Source organism: Tribolium castaneum, chromosome 6 (genome assembly GCF_031307605.1).
Source record: "Tribolium castaneum strain GA2 chromosome 6, icTriCast1.1, whole genome shotgun sequence".
In the NCBI taxonomy this organism is placed as follows: domain Eukaryota; kingdom Metazoa; phylum Arthropoda; class Insecta; order Coleoptera; family Tenebrionidae; genus Tribolium; species Tribolium castaneum.
Window position 1 is genome coordinate 7,859,649 of NC_087399.1, and position 14,308 is coordinate 7,873,956.

At 33.1% G+C, this 14,308-nt stretch overlaps 2 protein-coding genes and 1 long non-coding RNA gene across 5 annotated transcripts in view; 2 read left to right on the plus strand and 1 right to left on the minus strand.

The window, feature by feature from the left end:
* Positions 1 to 14,308, plus strand: part of LOC107398445 (uncharacterized) — an 86,908-nt gene that overhangs the window by 7,019 nt on the left and 65,581 nt on the right. Inside the window, exon 1 of one of the 3 annotated variants that reach the window (XR_001575302.2) lies at positions 8,944 to 9,258. The exons of 1 other annotated variant lie outside the window; for it this stretch is intronic. This is a non-coding gene — a long non-coding RNA (uncharacterized LOC107398445). Of the gene's footprint in view, positions 1 to 8,943; positions 9,259 to 14,308 lie in introns of those variants that run through there. One more of the 3 variants, XR_001575301.2, reaches the window with a different exon arrangement.
* Positions 1,376 to 6,650, plus strand: LOC103313910 (putative autophagy-related protein 11). The gene is made up of 7 exons (XM_008198406.3): positions 1,376 to 1,657; positions 1,704 to 1,853; positions 1,898 to 2,065; positions 2,114 to 2,328; positions 2,378 to 2,641; positions 5,126 to 5,476; positions 5,710 to 6,650. Exons 1-7 carry the CDS (start codon positions 1,483 to 1,485, stop codon positions 6,109 to 6,111), a joined length of 1,725 nt encoding a protein of 574 aa, XP_008196628.1. The 5' UTR covers positions 1,376 to 1,482; the 3' UTR covers positions 6,112 to 6,650.
* On the minus strand, positions 6,140 to 13,896 carry Ire1 (Inositol-requiring enzyme-1). Its single transcript, XM_008198407.3, has 9 exons — positions 13,679 to 13,896; positions 13,084 to 13,627; positions 12,378 to 12,609; positions 12,135 to 12,322; positions 9,389 to 10,216; positions 8,754 to 8,947; positions 8,431 to 8,706; positions 8,193 to 8,384; positions 6,140 to 6,720 (listed from the first exon to the last, which is right to left on the minus strand). The coding sequence occupies exons 1-9, from the start codon at positions 13,754 to 13,756 to the stop codon at positions 6,253 to 6,255; spliced, it is 3,000 nt and encodes a 999-aa protein (XP_008196629.1). The 5' UTR covers positions 13,757 to 13,896; the 3' UTR covers positions 6,140 to 6,252.

Genomic DNA, 14,308 nt, shown 5'->3' on the forward strand with positions numbered 1-14,308 from the left:
TAAACGGACGCGAACAATGCGAATTGGACCTTTGAAACAAAATCTCTCCTTTAAGCGGACAGCATGCTATACTTGCGTGTGTTATTAATAATACTTTTTATTATGATAATCTGTCAGAAAATTTGAGGAATTACAAGTGCATGTAAAACTGATTCAGAAGAAATTTTACAATTACGAGTATGTATTTTATTTATTGCACTTGTTCTTATTTGCACTAAGTTAGTATATCATTTAATTCTTCATACAGCGTGATCATAGTAAACATAAATAAAAATGCGTGTCATCATTAAATGAAAAAAAATTTAATCAAATAAATAGAATAGAATAGAGAGAAATAGCAAGAACCCAAGTAGCAAACATATTGTTAAAAATTAAGATCAAGTGGCATGGAAGTGGAAATATATGTGAACAGCGAAGTTTTTATTGAAAATATTGATCATAAATATTTGATAATAAAAATATTCTGCTTTTTGTTCAATTATCGGAATGAAAACTAAAGAATTGGCGAAGATATTGAGAAACCAAATTTTTAAGGCATCTGAAGGGTGGAAATTTTAAGACGTTTAGACGTAGTAAATTTTTGCAGAAAAAATTATATTTTTTTTCTAAGAAATATTTGACAACTTGAAAAGTATTGTTGTACGAAATAAAGTCATTTTAGTTTGTTTTTATGTATAAATTATTATTTCTCTTAAGAGGACACCTTCATTAACCGGACAAAAAGCATGTCACCGTCGGTGTCCGCTTATAGGAGATTTTACTGTATATCCAAAATGTTTTCGCGGGCACTTACCTTTATTTTTTATCTGTTTTATTTTAAATTATGCCCACTAAAAATGGTTAATTTTTTTCAACAGTGTATGTTTATGAATTAATTTTTTCAGTCTGTTGCGTAGTTCACTATGCATATTCACAATTTTATTGTTTCCATTTTTTTTATTTTAATACTGAGCACTGAACTTTTATTTAAAATATTAGAATACTTTTGTAATATAATTTTATTATAAGTGTGTTATTTCAGCTTCTTTTTTCTCAGGTAATGTCTAATTGTAAAATATTTCAGTACTAGAAGAAAGTGATATTACAAAATGCTTATTCTTATTAATTACCACCAATTGTGTGCCTATTGAGCGAATTTCTAAAAGCAATTTTCTTTTTGGAAACTATTATTTGTCAAGTCAAAAAATGGAAAAACTGGACTTTAAAATCTCGTGACAAATTTGAATCTTCGTTTAACTTGATGCAAGAACGATAATTTTTGAGCAGAATTATTGTTAAAACTGTGAAAAAGGCTTGCTATCTTTTATAGAAAATCAAGCGCAGAACACACCGGTGAACCATTTTTGCTCTAAACAGCCATAATTTTCGTAAAATTTTTACGTCTAGTGGGCCATAAATAGTCATAATTATGTCAAATTTGACTCTAGTTTAGGTAGTTTTACATTTTAGATTTACTTCTGTAGTGTAGAGTGTAGAAATACCATGTCGGAAAATTTTGACCCTCCACCAAAATTACCCGACCGTGAAGATGCAAACGCCCCTCAACCAGGGGATACCCCCAACGAACGCCGCACTTCGGACGAGAAACGCCGAGTTAAAGTGTCTCTCCCGGAAATCGAATTAAACCAAGCATTCAAAGAGGAAAAACCGGACGATTGTAACAATTCTTCATTCCCTTGCTCCTTATCCAACAATTTTTGTAGACTTATCACTCAAGAGTGTTAGTTTGAGTTCGATTTGGTCAATTTTGAAAAAAGACGCGGAGCGAACGATCAAAGAGGAAACCGAAATTGACCGAGACCTGCTTTTTGCGTCCGCCGGTTCGGAAAAAAGCGCAGAATCCTCAAGAAAAAGTCGGTGTTTTAGCGAGTTTGCACTTTTTACGCGAGTTTTTCAGCCGTATCTCCTCCACGGAGCATCAGATCTGAACACGTTTCCGGACCGGAAATGTCGGATGTTTACGAACAACCTATGGAACACGATGATATTAGTTATGCCATTCCGGAGGATTTTATTACGAAAACGCGCAGATCAACGGTCTCGTCCAGCATTCACTTCGTCTCAGGTCTTTAGACAAATTTTTAAGCATTTTTTGTTCAATTCTGTGGCTTAGACGACTTCGTAAAGTGCGTAAAGTCGCTAGATATGGCCACGATAGCCGAAGAAGATGAAACGAGAGAATTCGGCGATGAAGACATTGAAGACATAGCAATTGATAGAAAGTTGTACAGTGAACTGTACACTATATTTGAGATAAGAAGGTACAAGGAAAAACTCATAAATAACTATCTGCAAGCGAGACTCGCCAAATATTACATGAGGCGTAAAGTAGGATTGTTTAATTAAATTTTTCCAAGAATTATTATTAGCGAATTAGATGTTTTACGTTTTGAGAGAAATGACGCCGAAAGTGGACGAAGTTATTGCAAAGTATCATAAAGACTTGGAAAGTTTGGAACATTTGTGTGATTCAGCCGAACGAGACAAGGCACTCAATAACGAAGAAATCAAAAATTTGACCTTGAAACGTGACGCTAAAGTGGTCGATTTGGAAACACTGTTCAAAAATTTGATACATATGGAACAGGAATTTGCGAAAACGCTCACTTTGGAAAAAACCGGGCGCACTAACGTCGACAAGGTTATTAAGAGTTATTGTGGCAACGTTTCATTTGTACACCATTAAGTTTTTATTATGATGACCCTTTAAGCTAATTACTCAGGCAAGCCCATTGTGTGGTTTATTGCAGAGAGGCTGTAGTTTTTCAGACCAAAACTTTATCAAAACATGTTATTGTGAGGGTTGCTTATCTTAAACACCATCGTCTGTTGTAAAACTTTATGGTGTACAAATGAAACGTTGCTAGAATGCAGTGTAATCGGATTACTTTGTATTCAATTACATTACAATTGTAATTCATTTTTTTAGTTGTAATAAGTTACATATTGTTGGAAAGTAATTAATAATTATCGATTATTTCGTAATTAATTACGTTATAACTTATATTATTTTGGAAACTCATACCCAGAGGATTAAATAAGGTGTTAAAGTTTGAATTAAAATCGGTAATTTTTGAAGTTATATTCATGAAAACTTTTATTTGGGCTTTTGTTAAAAAATGAAGAAATACGTGTTAAATGGTTCTTAAGAATTTCACCACCAAGGGTTAAATAGGGGGTGAAATTTTATAAAAATCTGTATTTACTTAAGTTATATTTACATCCATCAAAATTGGTATTTGAATTTTTGGTTAAATACGAAAAACGCATGTATTAGTTCCACTTCCGGTTAATTTGGGATAAAAAATGACGGATTTTTAAACTTAACCCCCTTGAGGATGGGAATTTTAAAAAGCATGTAACACCCCAAATACCACTTTTAAATGATATAACTTAAAAAATATGAAGAGGTTATTAGCAAGTCCACAACATTAATAATATAATTATTAAAAAAATTCAACAACATTAAAAAAACAGACAAAAAAGACAATGTTGCGACTTATGTGGTGGAAGGAAGACTATAAAGGTTAAATGATGGTCAAATACGGAGGAAAAATTGTGATCTTCCCAACACAGCGAAATTTACAAAAAAATAAAAAAATGTTAAACATGTTAAATTAGTTAAAAAGTAATTGTCAAAACAATAAATATAAAAATTATACAAGAAATTGTGTAGATAAATAAATTAATAACGATACAAAACTACCTAACAGCATGTTAAAATAATAAACGGGGACAAATTAACATAAGAAATGAAAATATATTAAATTATAAATAAATTAATAAGTAAATAAACAAATAAATTAACTACGACGATTTTTGTTATTAAATATTTCTTTATAACTCACTTATTTTGTTTAGATCGGTTATTTGAATATTAATTTTGTTAAAACATTTGAGATATATATATATTTTTAAATTATCTTTTCATACTAAAAAATTAATGTTCTATTCGTAGTTTATAATTAAAAGAATGTTCAGTCTTTTAGGTATGTTTTTTAACTAATTAATTTAAATTATTTACATTTGATTTAATTTAATTTTTTTAATAATTACGTATTACTCAAGTTGTAGACTGCTAATCAGAAAAAAATGTAAATTTACCTTTGGAAGGTTATTTAACACAAATCTATTTTATTATTTATAACCAGTTTATGCATTTATTAAAATCCAAAAATTACAAGTTTTTAAAAAAAAATATGACAGTTTTTTTATAAATTTTAACTCCTGCTTTTTAACCCCTCCTCAAATACCAATTTTAATGGTATAACATTAGAAATGACAAATATTCATATTTGACAAAAAATTAATTATTAGCTGTTTCAAAATAAAAACTCCAACATCGCATTTTACCGACTTATTCTTTTAAAAAAGATTAATAAAATTATAAAATAATTATTAATGATTAAATCTCTCATTGAAAGTATAAATTACATTAGCTATTATGTTTTTGAAGTGCATAAATAATTTATAACAGCTAGTTTGAAGAGAAATTACGACGTTGGCGTTTTTCTAGTTTTGAAACAGCTAATAAATAAAAAATAATCAGATTAAGCTGTATGTAATTTAGTTACATACTATGAATGAACATTACTCTAGTAATCTGTTAGAAATTAATTACATAGTTAAATATAAATACAATGTGTTCAAAAATGATTGTTCTTCAAGTCGTCTATGGAATCCAAATTCAATGTGCCGCTTTGTCAAATGATTATTGTAGTTTTTGAGTAGTTTCACCTCTGTTAAAGTTTTGAATTGGCTTTTTACTCATTTTTTTTTCATTTCTCGGCAAAGATGTTTCAAGTGTAGGGTTTGTCGTGATTTATGTTTTATATTTCTGTGTATTTTTTGACAAGTCTATCACTCTGATAGTATTCACAATTTAAATCAAGCGGCAATTTACGTTTAAATTTCACAGGTGACTTGATCGACAACCACTTCTGAACAATGTGATTAATTATTAATAAGAATGACTACATTTTGCCCAACACTGATTAAAAATCCCCCAAAGTGATGCTTAGTTGCTAGGTAACGCAACTGTTTAAATGTCAATTGCTAGGGTAACAGTTTGTTGCTTAGCAATTAGCATAGCAATAACTCGTGTCTTACTAACCAATGTAACTAGATGACGGAGCGTTTTGTGAGGAGGCAAAAAAATCAGACGAATCTTTTGATAAAATTACGAATGAGTTACATCAATTTACGGAATCGATTCAACGAAAAAATGACGACTTACGAAAATTTGGATTCTTTGGGTCCGGGTTACGGAATTATGGATTACGTACAGTTGAAGGCCGACAATCGAAAATTGTACGACATTTTGGAAGAGAAGGAAGCGGAATTAACGAAATTACGTCTGGCTTGTAAGGACACGATTCAGGTTTTGGCACACAATCGTGAGAAATCGCAAGTCGTCAATTTGGATATTGAGAAATTGAAGGAAGAGTTACAAGTTACAGAGACGGAGCTTAACGATGTAATTAATACAATGTGTCCAAAAATGATTGTTCATCAGCTGAGTATGGAATTCATCTCTGTCAAATTTTTGAATCACATTTTTACTTATTTTTTGCATTTTTCGGTAAATTTATCTCTTTTTTATTATTATGACGTCTAAATATCATAGGTAACTTTGATCATGACTTGATGAACAATCATTTTTGAACAATGTGTATTTGTAAATTGCTGTGGTCAAGTCATGATTTTCAGGCGCGCGAACAACTGAACTATTTGAAGCGCGAGCGAGATAATTATAGGAAAATAATAAAAAATATTCGTCTTGAATACGGTTTGTTGACGAATCCCAAACTCCTACGTGATATGGAAAGCGCAATAAATGAAATTGACGTCTTGAAGGATGATATCGAAAGGACGAAAAATAAATATTTCCTGAAACGAAAACAAACCGAAGCGGTTCGTCGAAACATGGAGCTGTATTTGGCGGAGAGAAAGCGTGAAGAAGGCCGCCGATTGAAAATTTTGGAGAGTGTTAGTAGTTTAGAAATTAAAAAGAAACCGACACTTGTCAAGAAAAAGAGCGAACCGGGGATGGGTTTCGGATCGAAAAAGAGCGTCTCAATTGTAGACTTACCCAAAAGAAAGAAAGATTAATTGATTTTTTAATAAATAAAACAATTCATTCCATATAGAAAATATATTTGGCAACGATTAACATTAATTGGTCCTTAAAAACAAAGTGCTACAATTATCACAGTGATTCCTTAAAATTACCAAAAAATAACAAAATTGTACTTATTTATCTTGTCTTATGGCCCAGACTAGCGGCTCGTCTCGTTTTGAGGCCCGTTTCTTGCTCCTAATCCGTACTTCACTTTTCTTAAACCTACGATCAGTTATCGTAACATTGACCTCGTTCACATCTACGACTTCTTGTGGCGCCAAGTTCCGGTAAAGTCCCACATTTTCACGAACTTTTCTCGGGTTTGTGTCAAATAGACGATTTTTCATTTTTGGAAATTCATAAAAATCGGGCTTTTCCACGATGTAGTTTTGAATCTGTTGTAGGAAATTTTGATAGGAATATTTGTAAGTGTCGTGGTAGTAAGGCTGAAAGGCCGTTTCGTCCGAAACGCATTGCATGGCCAACCACGAATGCACCAGTAACAGGGGAAACCGCTTCGTCCAGTAACTCGTAAAGGAGTCGGGGATTTCGCCCAAAAGGCTCTGCGCCTCTTTGGTCAACTCCCGAAAGTGATGTTTCTGGAAATTAATAGTTACTGTTAGTTATTATACAAGACGATAAAGAGATTGTTTAATGGTGACGAAGTCACGAGTGTCGTGTATAATACAACATTTTTTCTATAGAGGGACCTCGAGTTTAAGAGAAAAAAGTTATTGTTAACCCTTCAAATTAATATGTTGAAGTTTGTTAATTTATTTACATTTAAAATAACCAAAGCAAAAAGTTCCAAAATTAAAAAAGTTTGGAAGGACATTGTGAACACCCTGTAGTAATTCAAATTAATTAAACTTAATTTAACCGTATTTTTTTGTTTTAATTTTTTTAACAGTAATCCCTCAAACTATTAAAAAAAACTTTTGAGACATGTAAGAAGCTAGAAAGGCATTCTAATGAGCATAAAAAACTATTAAAAAATTACTATTATGACATCATACTTTTTCTGGAACACTCTGTATAATCAAAAAATATTTTCCTGATTACGTTAACCTTGCGGTTAAAGTGTTACTTTCATTTACTCAAAAGAGTTGGTGAAAAAATAAACGTTAATGAAACTAATTAATTATTAATTAATTCATTAATTATTATTAATGAAACTTTTGGCTATCAGGTCCAATTATTTATTGCTAAAAAAATTGGACCTGATAGCCAAGAGTTTCATTAATAATTGATAAAAAAATGGCTTATTACTTTCTATAGAAAAAAATAGTTATTTCTTATACAGAGTGAGTTTAAAATAACGCATAAAATTCATAATTCCTTGATTTTTCAAACAAAAAAATACAAAAACAGGTAACTCTAAAGTAAGGTATAAAATGCATATGAACTGGCAACTATGATTGACCAGTGAGGTCAAAATTGAGCTCACTTAAAATACTAAATTACCTGTTTGTGCATTTTTATTTTATTTTAGTCTCAAAAATATGAATTTTATTATAAAAAAATAGTGTTCCATTTAAAATTCTATGATGGCGTCATGTCGCCGCCATATTGACCGCCATGACTGATTTAGTTACGTCAAATTTTAGCCCAATTCAAATGCTAAGTTACCTATTTTCGTATTTTTTATTTTATTAAATAAGAGTTACCAAATTTATGCTTTTCTTTAAACTCACTCTGTATGACGATACAACTTTATTTTATCTTTGACAGCTGTTGAGAAGATAATGGTGAATTTTATCGTCATGTACAATACAAAACTTTATTCCATACTCCATTATTTCAAATGAATTATTTATATTATATACTATATAAAGTTATTTTGATTGACAATTATAAACTTTAAAAAATTCAACAATCAAAAACCGGCAAAAATAGAAAAACAATGATTGTGAAGTATGTTAATTTCTCTAGACGATAAAATTTCGTTTTACCATGATAAAATAGTGGATAAAATACGATTGCATCCTTGACGATGGAATAAAGTAACGTAATGATCATTTCGACACTGATTTGGGTTTCGTAATGGTTGACATGGAAACGACCAGCTTACTTTGTTTCTAAGTGCTCGTAGAAGATCCCGGACCGATTCCCCTCGATACGAGCGATATTTTCGCAAATCTGTGGCGACTTCTTCATGAATGTGCGTTCGCCAGTCAGTCCTGACTATCGTAAAATTCATTTCTTCTAAATTTTGTAAAACTGAGTCATCGGTTTCGGCCTTTTCGACCCTATCGCTGACATCCTAACAAAATCATTAAAATCAACGCAAAAAACCTCACTTTTCTTACTTGGAAAAAGGCTAAAATTTTCGCATTGTCCCAAAACATTGGGTGTTTTAAAATGGCACTGCAAGAAGGCCGTTCGTTCGGTTTCGACGAAATCATCGCCGCTAGTAAAGGTTTCTGTAGATTAATTTGCCATTCTTCACCTTGAAGATCGTCCAAATTATAATCACCGCTCAAAATATTCGCTTGTCGTCGTAAATTATCACCAAAAGGGTGCAAACCGTTCGAAAGAACGTAGTAAAAGAGACAACCGAGCGAAAATAAATCCACAGCACAAGTCTGAAATATTTTTTTAGAGAACCTACATTTGTTATTTTCTAACTTACGGTTCTCTCGTTGCCGTTGAGCATTTCCGGGGCAATCCAACCGTCGGTTCCGGTGACTCCGGAACGTCTCGAAAATGAAACTCTCCCGACTTGGAGTTTTTTACATAAACCGAAATCTGAGATCATTGCTTTGACTTCGCCTTGACTATTGGGGACGGAAAGCAGAACATTGTGGGGCTTAATATCACGGTGGACTGAAATAATTTTCGGAAAAAAAAAAATAAAATTTCGTCGGGTTGGCAACACTATGAAGCAAAAAATAGTGAGGTTATGTTAATTTCAAAAGTTTAAGTGACGAAAAAAGTGCAAAAAACACGTAAATAATTAGCAAAAACATTAAAATTGGTGTAATTAGTGGTCGGGTGACGTTTTCCATGTACATTTAACGCGCTAACAAGACAAAATTGTGCAAAAAGTGAAATTCTGTTGTGTGGACTTAAATAATTGTTTTGTGACTTCGGGACCAAAATTCACTTAAAAACGGGTCGCACGCTTCAATGGTAAGGTAAGATGCACGTTTAATCAATTGTTTGCGCTATTTTTACGCAGAAAAATGCAAAATTGTGTTTTGCGTTGGCACCCCTGTGCCAATTGCTAGTTTTTGTGGTTTAGGCGCGAAATTCAAATTTACGTACCAATATCGAGCGAATGCAAATGTCCAAGGCCCGAAGTGGCCTGTCTCAGGATATCCAACGGTTTAATCATCGTCCTGTCGCATTTCCCTTGCACGTATTCCGATAAAGTCGCTTGGCACAACTCAAGGGCTATGTACCTGAACAATCGGTCTTGTTCCATGCAGTAGTACCTTATAACATTGGGATGGGCATCACTTTCCCTTAAAAGGGCAACTTCCCGGTCGGCGAACGTGAAACATTCGGGAAGTAGTCGCTTGACGGCGACTTGTCTACTATCGAATTCACCCCGATAGACAAAAGTACCTTCGCAACCTTTACCCAGGAGTTGGTCCGGATGGAAGGTTATTTTACCCACACGGACCAACCCATCGGGTAATTCCTCGGAATAGGCGGTGATTGAGGAATTTTTCCCAAAGGAGTTTTGCTGACTTGAGCGTGAGCCATTCTGGGACATGTTTTGGAACTCGCGCACTTGCACTTGCAAGTACCAAAACATGGCGATAACGCAACCCACCAAAATGATCAAAACTAGCTTCAAACCCTTGTTTTCCTGCTGGTTTACCCATAATTTCACCGATTTGTAGTAAGATTTGATACGATTTTTATTAGTTTGGGGCTGTTGTTGGTCGCTTTCTTCTATTGACTTGGGGACGGTTTTTGGGGGAGGTGTCTCATTTGACTCACTTTCGTCGGTCAAAAGGTTCACTTTAGGGGTACCCCCACCTAACAGAAATTTCGTATCGGTGTATTTTGGCACGTTGTAGTGACCAACGTATATAACAAAATTTGGGATGCTTTGGAACGTAATCGGGTCACCTTCGTACATATCTGAAATTTTGATTTGAGACAAATAAGTTTTTGAATCAAAATGCTGGGGGAAAACTTGCATTTTTGATAGAAGTTATATAAATATGCACATTTTTTAACCATAGATTAGGCATTAAAAGTATACTGACCTATATTTTTTATTTGTTCCTATGGAATTAGTGGCCTCCAAAAGTTACCCCAAAAATATAGTAGATTATTATTATTATTGTTATTTTTAAACTATTCATTTTATATTTTTTATAAAATTTGGTAACAGTCGTTGATAATCATTTAATAGTGCAAATTGTAAGGTTGTGAAACATTGTTAAAGGGGCTGCCAGGGCCCCCTTGACATAAATTGATGAAGGTATTTATAAAGTAATCTAAAGAAAAGAATCAGATAATACATTTTTAAAAGAAATCTTAAAAAGTGCAGAAACTAAGTGCACTGAAAAAAATTCTACACGAAGCTACAGAAGAATTTTGAAGAGCCGAAGAATGGAATCTAAAAAAGAATTTTTCAAGAATATAGAAATGTGTTTATTGTTTATAAAAGAATTTTGCATATAGTATACTCTACAGATTAATTTTAAAGAAAAATCTAAAGAGGATTTATAATTTATAAACGAATCCAAAGACGTTTTTATAAAATAGTCTATTTAAAAAAGAAACCAGATTAAAATCTACAGACGGCTTTAGAAAAAAATTCGGAGAAGAGTTTTAGGAAAAATCTAAAGAACAATGCGGAACCTGCTGACCTTAAACTACAAAGACCTTCTAAACAATAAATGGGAGTCACTCCGAACTTTCCTGGTAGAAATCGGAATTTTTCACAAAATTTGACGACAATTCTCAATATGTATACAGGGTGTATTAGAAATACGTGTGTTAATTTTAACACGGAATAAAACTCATCAAATACAAAAACTTTTCTATCATTTTGCAAAATTCTTATTTATAATTTTTACTGTTTTCCTCATTTCTTTTGTGTGTATAGTACTTGTTCATTGTTAATTACGAGTAATTATTGTATTTGCTATTAGCTTCTGGCTGATGCGTTAATTAAATAAAAAAAATATTTTAAAACTTCCAAACAAAATTATAGTAACAATTTGAAAAAAAGCAGAGTGCAATCTAAAAAAGAATTTGGAGAACGTATAAAAATAGTAGAAGAATTTAAGAGTTATTTTTATTAGTAGCCAGAAAATAATTGTAAAAAAGTACTTGGAGAATATGCTAAGATGCATGAACTTAAAAAGTTAAATAAAAAAGTCGAAATTTTAGATCTATAAACAGTTTTATTAGAAAAAAATCTAGAAAGAAAAATCTAGGGACGACTCCAGAATCACTGCTAAAGGATAACCTAGAACAGCATTAAGCAGAACTATAAAAAATATATAAAAAGAAAATTTAGAAAAAATATCTTTAATAATGTAAAATAATCTAGATCTGCCATTTGCTGATTTATAAAAAAATCAGAAAAGATGAAAAAAGTTTTTCTATTAATATTAATAGAGAAAATGTTAACGAAAAGTGAAGAATTCAGATGATGTAGTAAAATGTAAGATGATTTCGATTGTTTGTTCTAGACACTATAATGTTAACAGGATTCCGTAGTTAAGGCTAATTATCCCACCACATAAAAGTATTTGAAGAAAAATAACACAAAAACATTCCTCCTACGTAATAAAGTACTTTCATTTATATTATTCTTATTATTATTATTATTGTTATTGTTTTATTTATTGAGATCATTTTTGACACAATGCCTTACAAGATTTTATGATAGATAAATTTTAAAAAATACATAAGTATTAAGCAAATTTCTAAACACTCCCCCTTTTCGGGGGTTGAAACAAAAAAGTCTTTGATAAAACTAAACACAGTAACTTATATAAAAAATGCAAGCTTTTCCCTACCATTTTGAGCGACTACTTACTTGAGGGTAGCCTATAGTTATACCCCGGTATGGGGTACTCGGGGTACGGTTTGGGCAAATCGGGCGCATGGGGGCCCCCTAGTAACAAAGGGCCCCCATCTGAAGCTGTGATCGTGACCACATTTTGGTCAACGAGAGACGGAATGGCATAAAGGCCGTACCTATGATCACCCACGTACAGAGTGGGACTAAACAATTTTTGATTTGATTTAATCCATTTTTAAATTGGTGTAATAAACTTACTATAGTTTCATTCGTTGGGGTTGGGGCCCCTCGTGAGTCAACAATTCCGTCGTTAGATAATTCAAAGTGTGGTTGGCTAGGCTTGTAAACGGGGCCACTAATAACCCGTCTGAATCAAGTACGTATGCTGCCACCACGGGACTTCCCAGATCGCTGTCCCAGAGGAGGTTGCCACGGCGACGGTCCATGGTTACCAAGCGACCGGTGGAACTTGACGCAAAATGTACCAATTCTGTCATAATAATTTTTATTACCGTGGTGCAAACTACGGAGGACTATAAGTTAGGAAACGAAACGAGATACAAAATCGCACCCGAAAAATAGTAAACATTTTTCTTGCATTTGCAACCGTATTCATAGCAAATATGGTAAAAGTTTGATTTTTATTTTAAAAATAGTTTCCGATAAAATTTTTGCATTATGTTTATGTCTTACAATTGATAATTTAATTCTCTATCTGTCTGTTTTTTTTTGTGAGCCTTGTGCTAACATCTACAACCATGTTTTTAAATTTACTGATCAGAAAACTTTGACCGTAATGAACAACTGCGCTCTCTGGTGCCAATAACGGAACTATCGAGGACGGGAACGTTTTATTTGTACGTCATTTCACATCCTAACCTTTAGATATCCGTATCCGAGTGGTACAGTCTGAACTTTGACGATTATTTTTTAAAATAAATGGACAATAAAAATGTAACAGTACCGTAATTGTTCATTTCTTCCTTCGACATTGTTTGCGCCGTATAATCGTAAAACGTGACGTTCCATTTGCGCAATTTATTGGTACTATCGACCATCATAATGTCGTATTTCGTGCGTCCGATAAAAACGAATTTTTTCGATTCAATGGGACACGTGGGACTGGTATCCCAGCCTAAAACTTGCTCTTTTCTCCCAGTGATTGGGTCAAGTTTAAACCACGTGTCCTTCTTTTTCCCGGTATAGAAAATCCCATCAGAACTGCGACAAGGCGACGAGGCCACCAATTGTGGAATAGTGAAGGGTAATTTCTTTAAAGGTTCCCGGTTATTCCCCATTAAGTACAAAGAACCGTCCCTGGGATCGGGCAGAAAAATCGGGATTATGGCGTTTGTGGTGTCGACAGGCACCTGAACAATAGGTCTGTCTTTGATTTTCCATCGGATTCTGCCCGTTTGGGGCTCAACACCGACCAAATCGCCGCTTAAAGTCGCAAAAACTAGGAGTCTTTCGTCGGTCTCGTGTGCCAGCTCAGTGGTGGCGATTTTCTACGGATTTTTATCATTACATGTGGATGCATATTGATAGTACCGACAAACCTCGCGTTTTACTTCAAGTTCCTCGCCGAGGGTGAAACCCAAAAGAAGGAAAAATAACCAAATGTGACGTTTGCGCATTTTGAAGGTCACGAATTCACATAAAATCGTACAATTGTAAGCTTTGAAAGCCAAATTTCGGGGAAAATAATCGGTTTAAGCCATTATTTGTATTTACGTGTTGTGACATATTTGACATAGAAATGACAGTTTTGACAGACTTTACGTGGCTCCGTGAAAGCCGCGCCAAATTTGAATTGCTTCAGACTACTATACAGGTGGTTCCAAGTTTTATGGCCGAGACAAAAATAAATATTTCTAGTCGAGTTAAAAAATTTATTAACAGTTTAAACAATGGGGAATTAATTACGCTACCATTTGATACTTTGAGATTGAGAATGAGATTGCCGTGTGACATTAAAAGCCAATTACTTAAAAGTTGTTTTGTGCAAAAACTAGGTTAAAAACTGTTGCTGGCTCAAAAAATCAAGTATTTAAGCATCGTTTTGATTAATCAATATTTGAATATTGTTATTAATTCATAATTAACGTTTAGAAAAATTCTTCTGAAAATAACCACATGCAAAAAAAATTACAAATAGAAAAAATGTACGTGCATTTGTGAAATTTTGA

What these genes read in the sequence shown, in the direction of transcription:
- LOC103313910 (XM_008198406.3), top strand. Translation starts at nt 1,483, where the DNA reads ATGTCGGAAAATTTTGACCCTCCACCAAAATTACCCGACCGTGAAGAT. An exon ending in AGAGGAAAAACCGGACGATT is followed by an intron (nt 1,658 to 1,703) that starts GTAACAATTCTT and finishes CAATTTTTGTAG; the next exon opens with ACTTATCACTCAAGAGTGTT. An exon ending in CAGCATTCACTTCGTCTCAG is followed by an intron (nt 2,066 to 2,113) that starts GTCTTTAGACAA and finishes TCTGTGGCTTAG; the next exon opens with ACGACTTCGTAAAGTGCGTA.
- Ire1 (XM_008198407.3), bottom strand. Translation starts at nt 13,756, where the DNA reads ATGCGCAAACGTCACATTTGGTTATTTTTCCTTCTTTTGGGTTTCACC. An exon ending in AACTTGAAGTAAAACGCGAG is followed by an intron (nt 13,628 to 13,678) that starts GTTTGTCGGTAC and finishes AAAAATCCGTAG; the next exon opens with AAAATCGCCACCACTGAGCT. An exon ending in TAACTATAGGCTACCCTCAA is followed by an intron (nt 10,217 to 12,134) that starts GTAAGTAGTCGC and finishes TCAAAATTTCAG; the next exon opens with ATATGTACGAAGGTGACCCG.